This window comes from Myotis daubentonii, chromosome 7 (genome assembly GCF_963259705.1).
Source record: "Myotis daubentonii chromosome 7, mMyoDau2.1, whole genome shotgun sequence".
Lineage (NCBI taxonomy): Eukaryota > Metazoa > Chordata > Mammalia > Chiroptera > Vespertilionidae > Myotis > Myotis daubentonii.
Window position 1 is genome coordinate 37,725,879 of NC_081846.1, and position 16,180 is coordinate 37,742,058.

The 16,180-nt window shown below is 39.7% G+C and overlaps 1 protein-coding gene and 1 long non-coding RNA gene across 6 annotated transcripts in view; one reads left to right on the forward strand and one right to left on the reverse strand.

The window, feature by feature from the left end:
* LOC132238456 (uncharacterized) overlaps nucleotides 1–16,180 on the reverse strand; it is a 154,117-nt gene that overhangs the window by 69,929 nt on the left and 68,008 nt on the right. The window lies entirely within an intron of this gene.
* Nucleotides 6,368–16,180, forward strand: part of NCKAP1 (NCK associated protein 1) — a 95,297-nt gene continuing 85,484 nt past the window's right edge. Inside the window, exon 1 of one of the 5 annotated variants that reach the window (XM_059703906.1) lies at nucleotides 6,368–6,658. In XM_059703906.1, the coding sequence (XP_059559889.1) occupies nucleotides 6,551–6,658 (108 nt within the window). In that variant the 5' untranslated portion in view covers nucleotides 6,368–6,550. The remainder of the gene's footprint in view (nucleotides 6,659–16,180) is intronic. The other 4 variants (XM_059703902.1, XM_059703901.1, XM_059703904.1 and 1 more) reach the window with 4 other exon arrangements.

Here is a 16,180-nt window from a genome sequence, read left to right on the forward strand (position 1 = left end):
AAGACTTAAGAGCAAACAAAAAATGTCAACCAATATTTGCATACACTGATATCATTTTCCATCATCTACTATTTAAGTATAAGTCAAAGGACAACAAATTTCTAAAACAAAACCAAAAAACTCACAAGTCCTTCAGACTGTGTAAGAAAATTAAGAAGAATTAAAATCAATCATAAACTGAAACTGTTCATTACATTAGTATTTTTCTGCATAGAAGCAGAAGTTCTTTAAGTGACTTTAAAAGGAAAGATAAACCTATCTTTAGTTTTGCAGAGCAGATGCAATTGAACATGTGTGAAGTGCATTATCACAGATCTGGCAGGCTAAAAGATGAATCTAACTGGATGTGAACAGCAAGATCAAGACTGTAATTAATTTTTCATTGTTTCCTTTTTGAACTTTTCGGATCAGTTCTGTTTCTGGCATCTCTTCTGCTGACTACTGGAGACATCTTATGTTTCATTTAGGCCTGTCCTTCTTACTCCTTTGCAATACCAAGTTGCAATCTCTGGCTGAGTCTTAACTCCTTACTTATTTTACTACAGATACTGGGATAATGTTGCTCCATCTTTTCCCTATTGCCTTTCCTAATCATTTTTTAGTGGAGTAAATTTTCATATCTGGTGGTCTTTGGATGTAGGACAACAGAACTTGAAGTACTGATTTAGCATATATGTTATTGCCTATCCTTTCTATGACCACTGTTAAACAACAGTGAAATCTCCTATTGTCCTTTTCCATAGTTCTTTACCCAAATTGGTCCCTTTGTTTACATTGTAGTCTAAGTATATACAGTCTTTTAAAAAATTTAAAAATGACAATTCCTTGCAAAACTCCATTAATTTCTTATTTACATATGTCTGACCCTTCCCAAGCCTAACCTACTTTTTCTATTTCTGCATTCAATTTGTCAGAATGTAGCAGTTTCCCAAAGGAGAGATGGAGGACATACAAAAACAATACTTGTCTACTACACTATTCCCAGACTGTTTCTAAGAGAAATTTGGTCATACATACCTACTAGGTTTGAAGTCTGATGGGAGAAAAAATGTTGCAATTGTCTTTAGGAATAAGAGGAATGTTACCTTTGACAGGAGACATCCTAATCAAAGGGCTTTATCCTAAGAATCCAAGAAGATGCCTTCACCAGTTTTTCTCTCTCCTTGCCTTAAGTAGGTAAGCAACAGCAGGCTGGGTCAGCTCAGTGATTAAAAAAACAAACTGAAAAAAAATTTTCATGATTAGCAAAAAGCATTACAGAAATAATATTCTAGTTTCTGGAGAAAGTAAAGCTAAAGGGAGCCCCCTAAAAGAGCTGGTATATAAGTCAGGGGAAATTATGGCAATGTCTAGGTGTTAACTGAAGAAAGTTTAATGAAAGGACTATTTATGAAGGTTTGGGCAGGGTTAAGGGACCCTAGGAGAAACTACAGATCATGTTCACTGAATGCATGACAAATGTATGCCATCCAACTGGTCTTCAGTGACATCACAGTCATTAAGAGTATGCATCAACTTTGGAGTCAGATTGATAAAGGATCCAATAATAGCTTTACCACTTTCTTTCTTTCTTCTTATTGATTTTATTTTTATTTTTTTACAGAGAGAAAGGGAAAGGTATAGAGAGTTAGAAACATTGATGAGAGAGAAACATAGATCAGCTGCCTCCTGCACACCTTCCACTGGGAATGTGCCTGCAACCAAGGTACATGCCCTTGACCAGAATCGAACCTGGGACCTTTCAGTCCGCAGGCTGACGCTCTATCCACTGAGCCAAACCGGTCAGGGCTCTAGCTTTCTCACTTTCTACGGGTGTGATCCTTGGCAATTAAAAAAACTTACCTGAATTTCAGTTTCCTCACCTGTAAAATGAAAATGATAATATTTCAAAGGGTTGTTGAGACAGGTAGATGGAAAAATATAACTTAAATAGTAGCACCTGACAGTGCTCAAACACTTGAATGTTAAATTTAATTATTATTCCTGAATTTATTTTTAGTAGAGGTAATGTTGATCAAAAAGGTATTATATTTATAATCAGGTTTTGCTATGAGTAATAAAAAAATTAAAAAAGCTTAAGGAGAAGTTTTTCTTTCATACAAAATCCAGATCTAGAGAGGTCAGGTTTGGTATGGTAGTTCTGCTCTAAAAAGCCCACATACCTCCTATGTCTATGTTTTTATTTTTTATTTATTTTTTTTGTTTCCTTTGTCTATGTTTTATCATTCTTAGTAATTGATCCTTGTCCTCGTGGTCCAAGGTAGTGGTCATTGCATCCTTGTTACATGTGGCAGAATTAACTAAATGGAGAAGAATTGGCAAAATGAGAGCAGCAGCAGTCTTTAAGGAAGGTTCTTGAAAGCTTATATTCTATTGGCCAGAACATTAGTTATATGGCCATACAAGGGAAGCTAGGAAATGCAGTCTTTATTTCTAGGGGAGAAAGAGACAATAGTTACCTAAGGATAATCCATATTGTAATCCTTGTCACAGTCAGGAACTACTTCAAGTTATCTTTATTATCCTCAAGTCCTCCAAAGTCACCTTTTATTCTCCCATTTTTTTTTCTGTATTTCTTCTTCTCCACTGAATTTTCTCCCTGCCTTCGCCTACATATTTTTTGTTCCACTTCTCTTTTTGGCTTTATTTCCAGTTGTTTCTTTCTTGTATGTAATAAACATTCATATTATTTTCTTTCACTTTTCTACTATTTTGCAATTACTAAAGTTTACCTTCTGTCTAAAATGTCATTTTCTACAAGTTTGTAAGTCCAAGACTTCTTATTCAAAGCCCAAATGTAAATTATTCAAAAAGGGCCCTCAGAAACTGCTGTCTCTAGAACTTCTCTTTTAGACTTGTATCTCAGGATGACTTATATTAGACTTCCTTATGCATATTCCTATTCTCACCAGGATGTGAGTTCAAGGAGATAAGATCTGTATCTTATACAGCTTCATATCTTCTTCTAGAAAATGGCACTTTGCACATTTGAAGTATCTGTTTAACTGAAAAATATTCTTTAAGTCCAGGATTGTTATTATAAATGTTTGAACGTTTTATAATATCTAGATAGAAAGCTATATGCCATAGATTTGTTTCTGAAAATCTGTGAGTAGAATTTTATAATTGAATTATTATAAAATATATTTGGGGGCACAAAACATAATTATATTATAAATTTTTCTATAAAGCTGACCTCACTCTTCTTCCTATTTAAATATTTTTCAGATTGGATTGTTCAAATGCTTACTTTCCTTACAGTGGATACCATTATACTTGTCTCAACAAAAAATAATTATTCAAACATAGATATATAACTTTTACTGTATATAAATTATATCTCAATAAATTTGACTTTTATAAAGTTATATATCAAGGCATTCTGGTCTATACTAGATAAATTTACTAGTTAATTTTCTAAGATTACTATAAATATGAAGCTATCATCTACTTTCTTTATTTCTCTGAAGGCTTATAATAATTTTAATAATCTCTGAATATATTCTAGGGACAAACTTCTTAACTGAAATGAAACTATTTGAAAATCTTTGTACCAAAGGAACTGTGAAGATTATCCTTATATAATGAAGGAAATAAAATCTTCAATTATGCTTTTTAAAACTTAGTTTCCTAATCATTTCAAACATGCTTTTCTGGAAAACTATGCCAGGAAAAAAAATCCACAACAGGAGCAATTTTTCATAAGAACTTTATAGGATGATTCACACATGGTGTATTTTCAAAGACTGAAAAACTGAAATAAAATAACATTAATTATAATTGCCATAAAATCATACATGCATAGCAAAATATATGATTATTGCTCACATATTATAAGGCACTCACAATACACTTTATGCTACACACACAGGCAAACTTCAAAAAGGTTGGATCTTAATAACAAAATGCTTTTTGATGCAAAATGTAAAGAAATGCAAAAATTGTGAATTTTTGCCTAATTTCTAGACCTAGTTTCTTTTAAAAATATATTTTTATTTTTAAAAAATATATTCTTATAGATTTCAGAAAGGAAGGGAGAGGAAGAGAGACAGAAACATCATTGATGAGAGAGAACCATTGATCGGCTGCCTTCTGCAAGGCCTACAATGGGGATCGGTTGGCGACCTCTCCGGATGCATGTTCTCCGCGGACAACCCCGGCATATGCCCAGACCAGGAATCGAAGTGTGACCTCCTGGTTCATAGGTCCACGTTCAACCACTGAGCTGCACCAGCTGGGCAAAACCTAATTTCTTTTAAACTCAAATAGACATATTCCAATCAGTGTAGGGCCAGTATGTCTAAAAATTAGTTATAATAAAAATTGACTAATGAGACGACTATCTACAGTGTTCTCCCTCTATTGGGGACTGAGTTATAAGCAGCTAGAAGCATTCAAGTTCACATGAAAACATGATGGTGGTCATAGTTGTATTCAAATTATAATACGGTACTATTTTCTTGTTTTCTCTATACAGCACTTTTGAAAAACTAAAAAATGATATAACCTTTCATTGGTGGGGCTCTGTAATTCTTCCTTTAGTAATATATCTTTAAAAATGTCTTTATTGATTTTAGAGAGAGAAGAAGGGAGAGAGAGAGAGAAACATTGATCTGCTACTAGAGATGGAACAGGAGGTGACCTCTCCTCTCCGTGCATGGGAGGACGCCCAATCAACTGAGCCACACAGGCCAGGGCTAGTTAAATTTATTTTGATCCCGGAAAAGAGCACATTCAACACATTTCAGTTTAATTGCCTCATGAAGCCTGGCTTTTCCAGATCTGTTCTCACTGAGCTCCAGGTACTTGCTTCCTCTAAATTAAAATCTTAACCAGCAGGTTGGAAAGTAACCAGATAAATTAACCCCCCAATGTGTCATTGACTTATAATAGCTCAATAGGTGATTTCTCTAGTGTGTATTTTTTTTTTTTTTAAGAAATCTTCAGGCATAAAGCCTTCATATAGGGTGATGAAGTTCTAGAACCTCAAACACGAGCACAAGGCCAGGAATGACTGACTTTCTGGTGAATGTAGGACTCTTTCAATCAAATTTATTCAGTCCATTATCTTTCTCTCTTTGGGCTGGTAAAATGAAGATTTCCACAGGAGAAGTACATATACTCGCTTTTAAGATGTTTTAAAAACTCTTCGTCACAATTTCCTTTTCATAGAGTGTTTTGATCAATGCAATGATAGCTTATTTACTCTCAGAATGTTTTTTATTGAAGGTGGAAAAACATTTTGTCACGCACGTAAAAGCCATGAAAATAACAGAAAAAGTTGGCACATCGAAGGAAATGAACGCCCCAAACATCAACGCTTGAATCCTCTTGGCTGGAATTCTTAACTCCAGTCGATGTACCCAAATCCCTGGTTTGTTAAACCCCTCTGGAAGCCCGTCTGGTCCATCTGGGCAGAGGGAATAGCCTGTGCAGCTTGTGTGGCTGGGAAGAAACGGGGGAAAGAACCGTGAGACGAAGAAGTAGTAGAATGTTTCCAAGATGGGGTGGGGTTTAGGGTGGAGGCCAGAAAAGGGGGGAAAAGAGGGGGGGGAGCGCTCCCCCGTTCATTGAGTATTTATCTTTGCCTCCCGCACGCCTGGGCCTCGGGTGGCGACCTCTCCGGACGCGCGCTCCCCGCGGACAAACGCCGGGCTCGGGTTATCTCGGGAACCGGAGCCGCCCGGCTTCCGACCTCCGGCCTCACAGCCGCCCGGAGCGGGGGATCAGGGCGGGACCGGGCCGGCGCTGCCCGCCGCGCCGAGCACAGCATCTGCCGCCTTCAGCCGAGCGTCTGTCACTCTGTGGGCGGAAACGGGCGCGGAGCCGCCAGCCCACTCCCGGGCGAACCTCCCCCGGGGCCCTCCCCCCGCCCCCGCCCCGGCTCCCGCGGGCTCCCTTAGGGAGGGGTGCGCACAGGCAACTTTTGGGAACTAGGAGAGGAGTGCGGGGCGAAGCGGGACGAGCGTAGACGTGCTACTCGATCCCGGTTCAGGACTCCTGGTCCAAAGCAGGCGCAGCGGCCGGGCGGGCCGGGCCGGGCCGGGCCGGGCCGGGTCTGGGCCGGTACCGGGTGCTGAGCGGCGGGGCGGGGCGGGGCGGAGCGAGAGGCCCGCAGGTGCAATTCCCCGTCCTGCCTCGCGGGGGCGCCGGCGCGGCCGATCAGGTGACCGAGCGCTCGTCCGGGGCTGCGGGAAGCGGCCTCGTTCTCAGCCGGCGGAGACGCCGCCGCCGCCGCCACACCTAGCGGAGGAGCCCGGGAGGGCGGCTCGGTGGGGGCGGGGGCGGAGAGCGCCGCGGGTGGGGGCGGAAGGGCGGCGGGCGGAAGGCAGGAGGCGGCCGGGGCGCGGGCCGCTGCGGGGAAGCGACCCCGAGGCGTCCGCCGCGGCTCGCTCTGTCACCCGCGCGGGCTTGGGGCGCCAGGGCCATGGGCGTGCTGCCCTGAGGCGGAGGTCGCGGGCGGGAGGGGAGGCCCTATAGAGCCTGCGGCGGCCGCGGGCTGGGGACCGGACGCGAGGAGGCCGGCGGCGGCGCCCCCACCGGCACCACCATGTCGCGCTCCGTGCTGCAGCCCAGCCAGCAGAAGCTGGCGGAGAAGCTCACCATCCTCAACGACCGGGGCGTCGGCATGCTCACCCGGCTCTACAACATCAAGAAGGTGCGCCGGGGCCCGCGAGGCCGCGGGGGGCCATGCGGGGGGGAGGCCGGGGCGGGGGCGGCCTGGGGAGGGGCCGCGGCCGGCGTCCAGGGCCGACATCCCGGCGTCGCCAAGCCAGGCCCGGCCCGGGGTCGCGGGGATGCGCCGCGGCCTAATGCCGAGTCCCGGGCGCCTCCCCCGGCGGCTGGCGGGCCTGCGGAGGCCGAGAGAAGCCATTTCCCCGCTCCCAGCGGCGGATCCGGCCGGGCCGGCGCCCGCGCCCCGGAAGGGGTCGGCGGGGGACGGAGGGTGGGTGGACGGGCTTGGGGCGCGGTAGGAAAACTTGGGGGTTCGGTAGCCGAGGTCCTGAGGGACCTGCCATCGCAGCGCTTCCCCTCAGTGTGTGGTGTGTGAGTGCAGGAATGCGGAGGGAATGGCCCCGGGATGGTGCGCCCCGCACCCCGCGCGCTCCCCGCGCTCCGGGGGTCGCCGGGCAGAGCGCGTGGGGCGCGCGGACGCGGAGCAGGTACCTCCTTCTGCAGGTGGGGCGGAGGCGCGGGCGGGACCAGGGTTCTCCTGAAATACTCCGGCTGAGTCACTGGAACCGGAATAACCGCCTCCCTCCCTCCGCTCCGCATCTAGTGTTCCGCCCTGTCTAACAGGCCGGGCACCATTTCTTCAAGTTCGGCTTCTGTGCCAATAGAAGCGGTGAATATGTGGCTGCTACCACTGATCCAGAGCACATTCTGATAACTTCAGTCGCCGTGGCTGATAGGCCCATTGAAAGTCTTCACAGAGCTTCTCACATTAAGGACTAGTACCCTGAGTTGGAGTTAAGAAAAACAGATGTAACGAAATAACACACACACACACGCACACACACACGCACATACATACATATATACACATATGTGTATATATGTATGTATGTGTATATATACATATATATGTATGTATGTGTATATATATAACTCAGGAGAAAACAACCAAAATCTTTTTCCTTGTAAGACAAGGTCGGTAAGTTTAAAGAATTTGGTAAAGAAAATTAAGTTTTTTGGGGGTACACTATAGATCCTTAAGAGTTTCCAATGTGTATTTAATGTCATATCTTCATAGTAATTGTTGGCTTTTTAATATATCACGAATATTTCCTTTTAGTTTAATCATAGCAACAGATTACAATGCTTAGGGCTGCTGAAGTAAGCATGTATTTTTTGAAATTCGTATCATGGGGTTCAAGTATAAAACTGGTTTATTTCAACAATTAGATGCAGACACTAATTCTAAAGGAGCATACGGCCCTGGCTTATTGGTGATAAATTTTGTCTAAGGATCGCCCCGTTGCAGTGCTCACCTGGATGAAAGAGGATTGGCCGCCTCTAAATCCAGTGCAGTCGGGAGGGTAACGTGCCCACCAGTTTGTTACATTTTATGTGGCAGGGGCTCGGTGTTATTACAAAGAAGCCCTCTGCATTGACCAAAGAGCCTTGGTTATAGATTAATGTAGGGTGGAAATATTTAATTTTAGAGATATTTACTTACAGGTTGCATTTACCCGAACTTTTCTGTGAGATTGCATTCTTTAACAAACTTGGAAATTGGTTTTTATATGAACTTTATCCCAAAACACCAAGCAAGTCAAACATTACTAAAAGTTACTAGACCTGTGGTATTGTGGTTAAAGGAAATGGTTATGATGGTTTTCAGAAGAGGAAGTGAGAGTAACATCAAAAGTGATTTGGGTATTTGGGCAAAATACCTTTTTTTTTTTTAAAGCATTCATTACACATTTTTATAGTATAAATACACCCTAACTTTACATATCCCACTTTCATAAGTTAAATAAGATTAAACTAAATTCTAGGCATTTGAATTTTTATAATTTCAGTTAACTGCTTTTTCTCAAAAGCGTATTTTCTTTCACTTCCTGTTTTGAGAAACTTCAGGCTCTTGTATTATTGAACTAGTAAAATTTAAGATGAGTTGAATATAATCATTATATCCAAGTGTCAGATATTTTGAGTTACTGAAATGTTATATATTTCAGTACTTAACATTTATAGTTTGTTGAAAAATATTTTGTCTGCCTAGTCTGATTGTGAGTTCCCTCTGGGCAGGGACAGTGTTACTCATTTTTTAATTACTAGTACTTTGGGATTTATCAGGTCCATGAGACCTTCAAGGCCTTGTTGAAATGAACGACTACAATATCTGATATATGTGTATATATGTGTGTGTGTATATATGTATATATAATCTTTCTCTAGTTTTAATAAATTTGGGTTTGCACTCATGTAATTTTGCATACAGATGCATCAGATAGATTTTGAATCTTTCAGCTGTAGATGTGTCTATAAGACTGGCTAGGGATTGAAACATTTGTTCAAAAATCTTGCCAAAAAAAAAAAAAGTAAGATCTGTTCACCATGTGTTTATAAGGCTCATGCTTTCTGCATTTTTATGACAGTGTAAAGCACATTATCGTTTCAATCTCAGTCTCTTACAGTCCTCAAAAAAAACCTTCTACCATATAATACATGTCTGCCAATCAGTTAGATTTTTATTAATGCGTATGTGCATTAGATTGTCTGTCAGATCTGATTACTTTGCTCTGTTTGCAAGTGTGCAATGGAAATATTTTAGTGAGCATATGAAAAATACTTCAGTGACCTATAATCAAGAATGTGCTTTAATGCTCATTAGGGGGAATGTAATATGGTTACTGAAAAATGTTTCCCATGTTAAAAAAAATTCATCAGTTGTGAAAGTTTTGAGATCTTAATATGTACTGGTTATGGAAATTTTAGAGAACTTGTCTAATCAGGGATGTAGGAACATACAAAGGAGAATTTTAGGGAAAAGACATGAAAGTGGTAGGTACTTTCACATTTAAATTTATTTTTTCTGAATTCCTTAAAGTTTTGTTTTTTATTTTTATTATTATTTTTGTTTGTTTGTTTTTATTGATTTCTGAGAGGAAGGAATAGGGATAGAGAGGTAGAAACATCAATGATAAGAGGAAACCATTGATCGGCTGCCTCCTGCACGCCCCACACTGGGGATGGAGCCTGCAACCCAGGCATGTGCCCCTGGCCAGAATCGAACCTGGGACACTTTAGTCCGCAGGCTGGCGCTCTATCCACTGAGCTAAACCAGCTAGGGCTACAGTTTTATTTTTTATTAAAAATATGTCTTCCCTTTTCCACACCTAATAATACCACTCACTTATGTAGTGATTTTTCATATTTTTCAGGCTACTTTTATATCTGAATGTGGCATGGCAGGCAGTTTGTTGATGGGTGGTAGAGTACTGGACCAGAACTTAGGAGATCTGCATTCCAATATTCGATCTGTCACTGTGTTCTGTAACATTGAGTAGGTGTCATGACTTCCCTGAGCTTCATTTCTCCTCATCTATGAAATGGGAGAAAAATAACTGTAAAAGGAATGCTAAAGTCGATTCCAGCTCTGATTATGTTATCTATACAAGTTCATTGTCAAGTAGCAGGGTAGAAGTTATGGCTCATTTTAGATAGTAACTTGAGCTCTAAGTTTAGTTTTCTGTAATAAGGGATGGTAATGCTCTGCCTACTTCACTGGATTGTTTGTGAAGATAAAAGACTAACTGTGAAAATTGTTTAATAAAATGTCTAGGAGTGTAAGGTAGCACTTATTTAGAAGTCTCAGCAATCTTTTGAGCAACATGTTTTTCTGAAATTTTACCATTATTTAGCAAACACATTCCCAAATCCCAAAAGAAAACTTTTTTTTTGTTGTTGAGTTTAAAAAATACTGTTTTGTTGTTGTTGACTCTTTCTTGTTTTTTCTGTTTCTTTTTCTACATCACCAACATGAACTTGATAACTCTGTACCAAAAAGGTCTCAGTTAATACTTGCATATTTTTGCTCTTGTTAAATTATTACCTCACTCTATAAAGGACAGAAAAGACCCATCCCAACTTTTTAAAAAATGAAATATTTTTGCAGGTTTCAACACATTTACTTTTTTTTTCTCGCTTAGAGCAACATTTTTCCCCCACAGCCCTTTTCCCATGATTATGGATACATTTATTTTATGGGGGGAAAATCAATAGAATAGCAGTGTAAAAGTGAAAGTTCTTGGCTGGTTTCTTCTTATCTAATGGAGGAAAAAAAAGATGCATGTGAAGGATGCAGTGTAAGGTGAAAGGAGGGTGGCCAGCTTCAGCCCTCCCTTTCACTGTTATGTTTTCTCTTCATAAGATTTTTTTCTTCCAGTAGTATTTCATTATCAAGAGCCTTAAACATGTTCAGAATAAAACATTATCCCTCCATAAATCTGAATTTAAATTATATATTATTTATTTAAACAAATCCCATTATGTCTGTTTGTAACTTTATTTTTAAGGAAGTGCTTGTAAAAATGAAGATTTGATCATTGTTATTCTGGATGGTAGGCTAAGGAGATAAAGATCACTGAAAAATACTTAAGAAAAAAATTATTTTTAGTTTTTGAAGTGGCAATGACAGATTATCTATCTTGTGTTTTCTTTGTGGAATTGTTAAATAACTTAAATATTAAAAATTTTAAAATAATTGCAAAAGTAGCACATGTTTATTAAAAAAAACTCAAACAGAACAGAAACATGTGACTTCAAAAATTCTCTGTCTGCCTATCCCTTTTAAAAATAAGCCATATATACTTGTACCCTTTTTTGTATAATTGCTAACATGTGCAAGAGTACTTTGTTACATTATGATTAAATTAAGCTCTTTACAAAAATAAAATTTAAAAAGAAGCATGGTGCAGTTTACATAGAAATGAAATTGGGGTTCTAATCTTTTGCTTGTATATTTACATTTTAAGAATATTAAAGGAATGGACATATTTAGCTAGCTACATCCAGTATGTTAAAAATGAGGCCCAGATGACAAAGTTTGTCAGTGTTGAAAGTTCTTGTCCTTACTGGTTAGGATGACTGAAAATCTAATTCATATTCTTGTTTGATGATTTACTAGCAATGTTAGTATTAAGTAAAATTCCAGTAATAATTTGGGGTCAGGTTTAGCAGATGTACATTTTGTATGTTACCGGAATTAAGTAGTTCTCTCTCTTAAAAAAAACACACACACAAAAAACTTTATTTTTTAGAGAGAGGAAGGGGATAGAGACATAGAACATAGATGAGATGCACGCTCCCTACTGGGGATAGAGCCCCTAACCTGGGTATTTGCCCTGACCAGGAATTGAACTGGTGACATCTTGGTTCCTGGGTGGATGCTCAACCACTGAGCCACGCTGGCTTGGCAAGTTTCCTCTCTTTATGTCCAGTAAAAATAATGTGTAACTAAAGTAATGCCAGATGCCATTTATTGAGGCCTTACTATATGCTAAGTATTTTGATTTTTAAAAACTTACCCTTATATCTGTGATGTAAGTATATATAAAGCCATTTAATTTGCAGCAGTTAAGTAATTTACTCAATTCTTACTCTAGAAAATAAGAATTTGGATTGGCACCTTTATTTCTTGGCCCCTGAATCTGAGCTCTAAATTATTTTTACCATTTGATTTATAGTCACTAGTGTAATTTTTGTGGGAGATAAAAATTTTGAAGACTCAATAGCCTTAAGAAAATAAGTAATTATATAACAGAAATAACTTCTCTTTACTGTAGACTACATTTGTATGAACTTCATATGGATTTGTATGCAAAAAACCATTAAGTTTATACTGTCAGTAGAGTGATTATTTTACTGATTTTTAGAGAGAGGAAGGAAAGGGGGGGGAGGAGTGAGGAGAGAGAGAGAGAGAGAGAGAGCGAGCGCGTGAGCGCGAGCGCGCCTGCATCCGAAAGAGAAAGAGAAACATCCATTTGTTGTTTTATTTATGTATGCATTCATTGGTTGATTCTCCTGACTGGAGATCCAAAACCTGGAACCTTTATGTGTTGGACGGATGCTCTAACCAACTGAACTACCTGGCTAGGGCCAGAGTGATTATGAATGTAGACTTCTGTTTAGGCTTGTAATGTATACAATGAAAAATAGTTTAGCATTAGGAATTTTAAAATTCAATTTATGCCGAAACCGGTTTGGCTCAGTGGATAGAGCGTCGGCCTGCGGACTGAAAGGTCCCAGGTTCGATTCCAGTCAAGGGCATGTACCTGGGTTGCGGGCGCATCCCCAGTAGGAGATGTGCAGGAGACAGCTGATCGATGTTTCTCTCTCATCGATGTTTCTAACTCTATCTCTCTCCCTTCCTCTCTGTAAAAAATCAATAAAATATATTTAAAAAAAAATTCAATTAAAAAATTTTGAGGACATTTATTTTATATTTACTTTTCACATTTATACATTTTTCTTTGTAATGATTATTCCTGAAGTTTATCCCTAACATTTTAAAATATGCAAACTGAAGGGATTAACCATACAAATAATACTAAAGAAAATACGTGTAAAGCAGTACATGCATATAAAGAGTACATATAAAGCAGAAAGGAAGGTGTAAACTAAAAGTAGCATTAATCTTCCTAATTATAAGGATACATGCAGTCATTTCCTCACTTGGAGATGTTTCTTTTTACCTGCAAATTTCAGACATACTTTTTTCATTGTACATTTTGAATTCTAGTCAAATGGTAATAATTTCATGTTGAAAAACCCTGCAACGTGAAATAAAAGACATGTAGTTCTTTTTCTTTCTGTTTTGTACTTTACAGAATTAGTAATACTCCTTTCTAGTCCCTGGATGTGTTTTTTTGTTGTTGACTGGTTTTAATATTGCCTTTATTGGTAAATGTAGTAAAATCTTCATTTTGATCCTATTAGGAATTTGCAATACTTATATTTAGACTTTGGTAAGTTGTTTACTTAATTTGACAGTGATGAGAAAATCTAATCATTTCTTCACACAATATTGTACCAAAGTGTTTTAGTTAAATAAGTTAACAAATTTCATAAGCTCTTGAATTGTTAGTTTGTAAGTAGAGTGTATATGTGCCAATTTCAAAGGAAGCTCTTGTTTTAAATAAAAGAACCTGTATTGGAAAATACTTAATTCTGATTGCACAGTTGCTTATTGTAGATACTGAACAGTAATAAAACTACATCTTTAAAACTATAAGTCAGATGAGCTATTTCAGTTAATTCCAAAGGTTGAGGGTTTTCTTTTAGTTCATCCATTTATTCTTCATTTATTGAATGTCTTTCTGAATACAGGGAAACATACTTTAAAATATAGCTTTCAATGCCAAGAAGTCCCTATCTTAGTGAAGTGTGTAAGTGTGGTTGTGGGAGTCTTGAGAAAGGAGTTAAAAATTCCAATCTGGGGGAGATGGAAGGAAAAAATAGTTATATTTGTGTTACTTTTGATGTATGAGTGCAAGCTTCAGCTAGGTAATTCCTTGTAGCCAATTATTATTTAAGATTCCAGAGCTTTTACTCAGAATATATAGATACAAAATACCCAAGGTTATTAAATATCTTATTAATGTCTAATGTCCTCCTTGTAGGCATAAGACCTCTAAACTTCATACCATTTTCCATACTTGCAGTACATTCTGTGGGTTGAGAGAGCTAGATTCTATATAAATTTTTAAAATTTTGGATAAGTTATTTAACTTTTTGGATTATAATTTTTTTATTTTAAATTGAGACCAGTGATTGTCAGGGATATACAATATAATAATTTTGGAAGGTTTTAAAACATACACATATTTAGATCTTTTTATTTATTTCTTTAAAGTATATTTTTATTGATTTCAGAAAGGAAGGGAGAGGGAGAGAGAAACATCAATGATGAGAGAGAATTATTGATCGGTTGTCTCCTGCACTCCCCACACCAGGGATCGGGCTCGCAACCCAGGTATGTGCCCTGACTGGGAATTGAACCTTGATCTCCTGATTCATAGGACAATGCTCAACCACTGAGCCATGCTGCCTGGGCACATATCTAGATCTTGACCCAAACTTACTGATTAAGAAAAAGCTCCTGAAATGGTGCTGATGTTATAAACCATTAAAATAAGTAAACTGTAAGTTATTAATACCTCAGATTTTACTTCAGAAGAGCTGCTCATATATATATATTTAGTTACTTGATTAAATTCTTACACAGTAAAGTTTGTGATTGTGGGAAGTGGGTATGGTAGGCTATCATTTTTATTATTTGATAATCACTAATATTGTTAGAATGGATATCTGATTAAAATAAAATTGATTAGAGAGAGAAGCAGCCTTCTGTATGTGCCCAACCAGGGATTGACCCCCAACTTCTGACCAGGAATCGAACTGTCCACTTTTCCATGTATGGGGACGATGCTCCAACCAACTAAGCCACACGGGCCAGGGCTGGATAACTGATTTTATACATAATTAGAATGTGAAAGATAATACATGTCATTAAAAAACTGAATACAGCCCAGCCAGTGTGGTTCAGTGGTTGAGCATTGACCCATGAACCAAGTCGATTGTTTGATTCCCAGTCAGGGCACATGCCTAGGTTGCAAGCTCAATCCCCAATAGGGGGCGTGCAGGAGAGGCAGCCAATCAATGATATTTCTATCTCTCTGTCCTTTTCCCTTCCTCTTTCTAAAATCAATAAAAACATATTAAAAACAAAACATAATTTGCAATCACTTTAGAATTCGGCACTACCTCAGGCATGTTTATGAAACTTGATTTGCATTATATCACTGATGTAAGGAAATGCTAATCTGTAGCTATTTTTATTATTGGGACAAATTCTTAGTTAATGAAGTTCTTAGTTACTCTTATAGTCTAACTAGAGGCCTGGTGCATGAATTCATGCACAGGTGGGGTCCCTCTGGGTGGCTGGTAGGGATCGGGCCAAAACCTGCAGTCCAACTCCGCCTGCAGCTCCTACCTGCCACTCGTGCTCATCCCGGCCCCACTGTGCCTGCTGTGGGCTTGTACCCAATCAGTCCCAAGCAGGAGGGGCTTGCGCTGCTAAAGTTTGCCAGCCATGAGCCCTGCGTCTGGCGCCCTCCCAAGGGGAGTGGCCTGAAGGATTGGGCTGAAACTGGCTCTCCAACATCCCCTGAGGGGTCCTGGATTGCGAGAGGGCACAGGCCAGGCTGAGGGACCTCACCTGTGCAGGATCTGGCTGGGAGGGACCGTGGGAGGGCTCCAGGGCTGACAAGCCAATCTTGCTCAGTCCCAATTGATTGGCTGGACCTCAGCAGCAAGCTAACCTACTGGTCAGAGCATCTGCCCCCTGGTGGTCAGTGCACATCATAGCGACTGGTCAACCAGTTGACTGTCTGCCCCCTTGTGGTCAGTGCACGTCTTAGCGAGTGGTTGAGCAGCCTTATCGTATCATTAGCATATTACACTTTGATTGGTTGTTCAGTTCTGCCGTCTACTTGCATAGTATATAGGATTTTGGGGAAGCGGATTAATTGGAAGGTTAACTTATAAGAAATAACATGTTAAACTGATAGTCTAGTCTGAGGAAAAGTCAGATATATTTTAATAGGATATTGAAATGGAATTTACATAGTTGCCTTTTCAGTCTGGTTAAAGATTAGGAAGTTTAAAATAT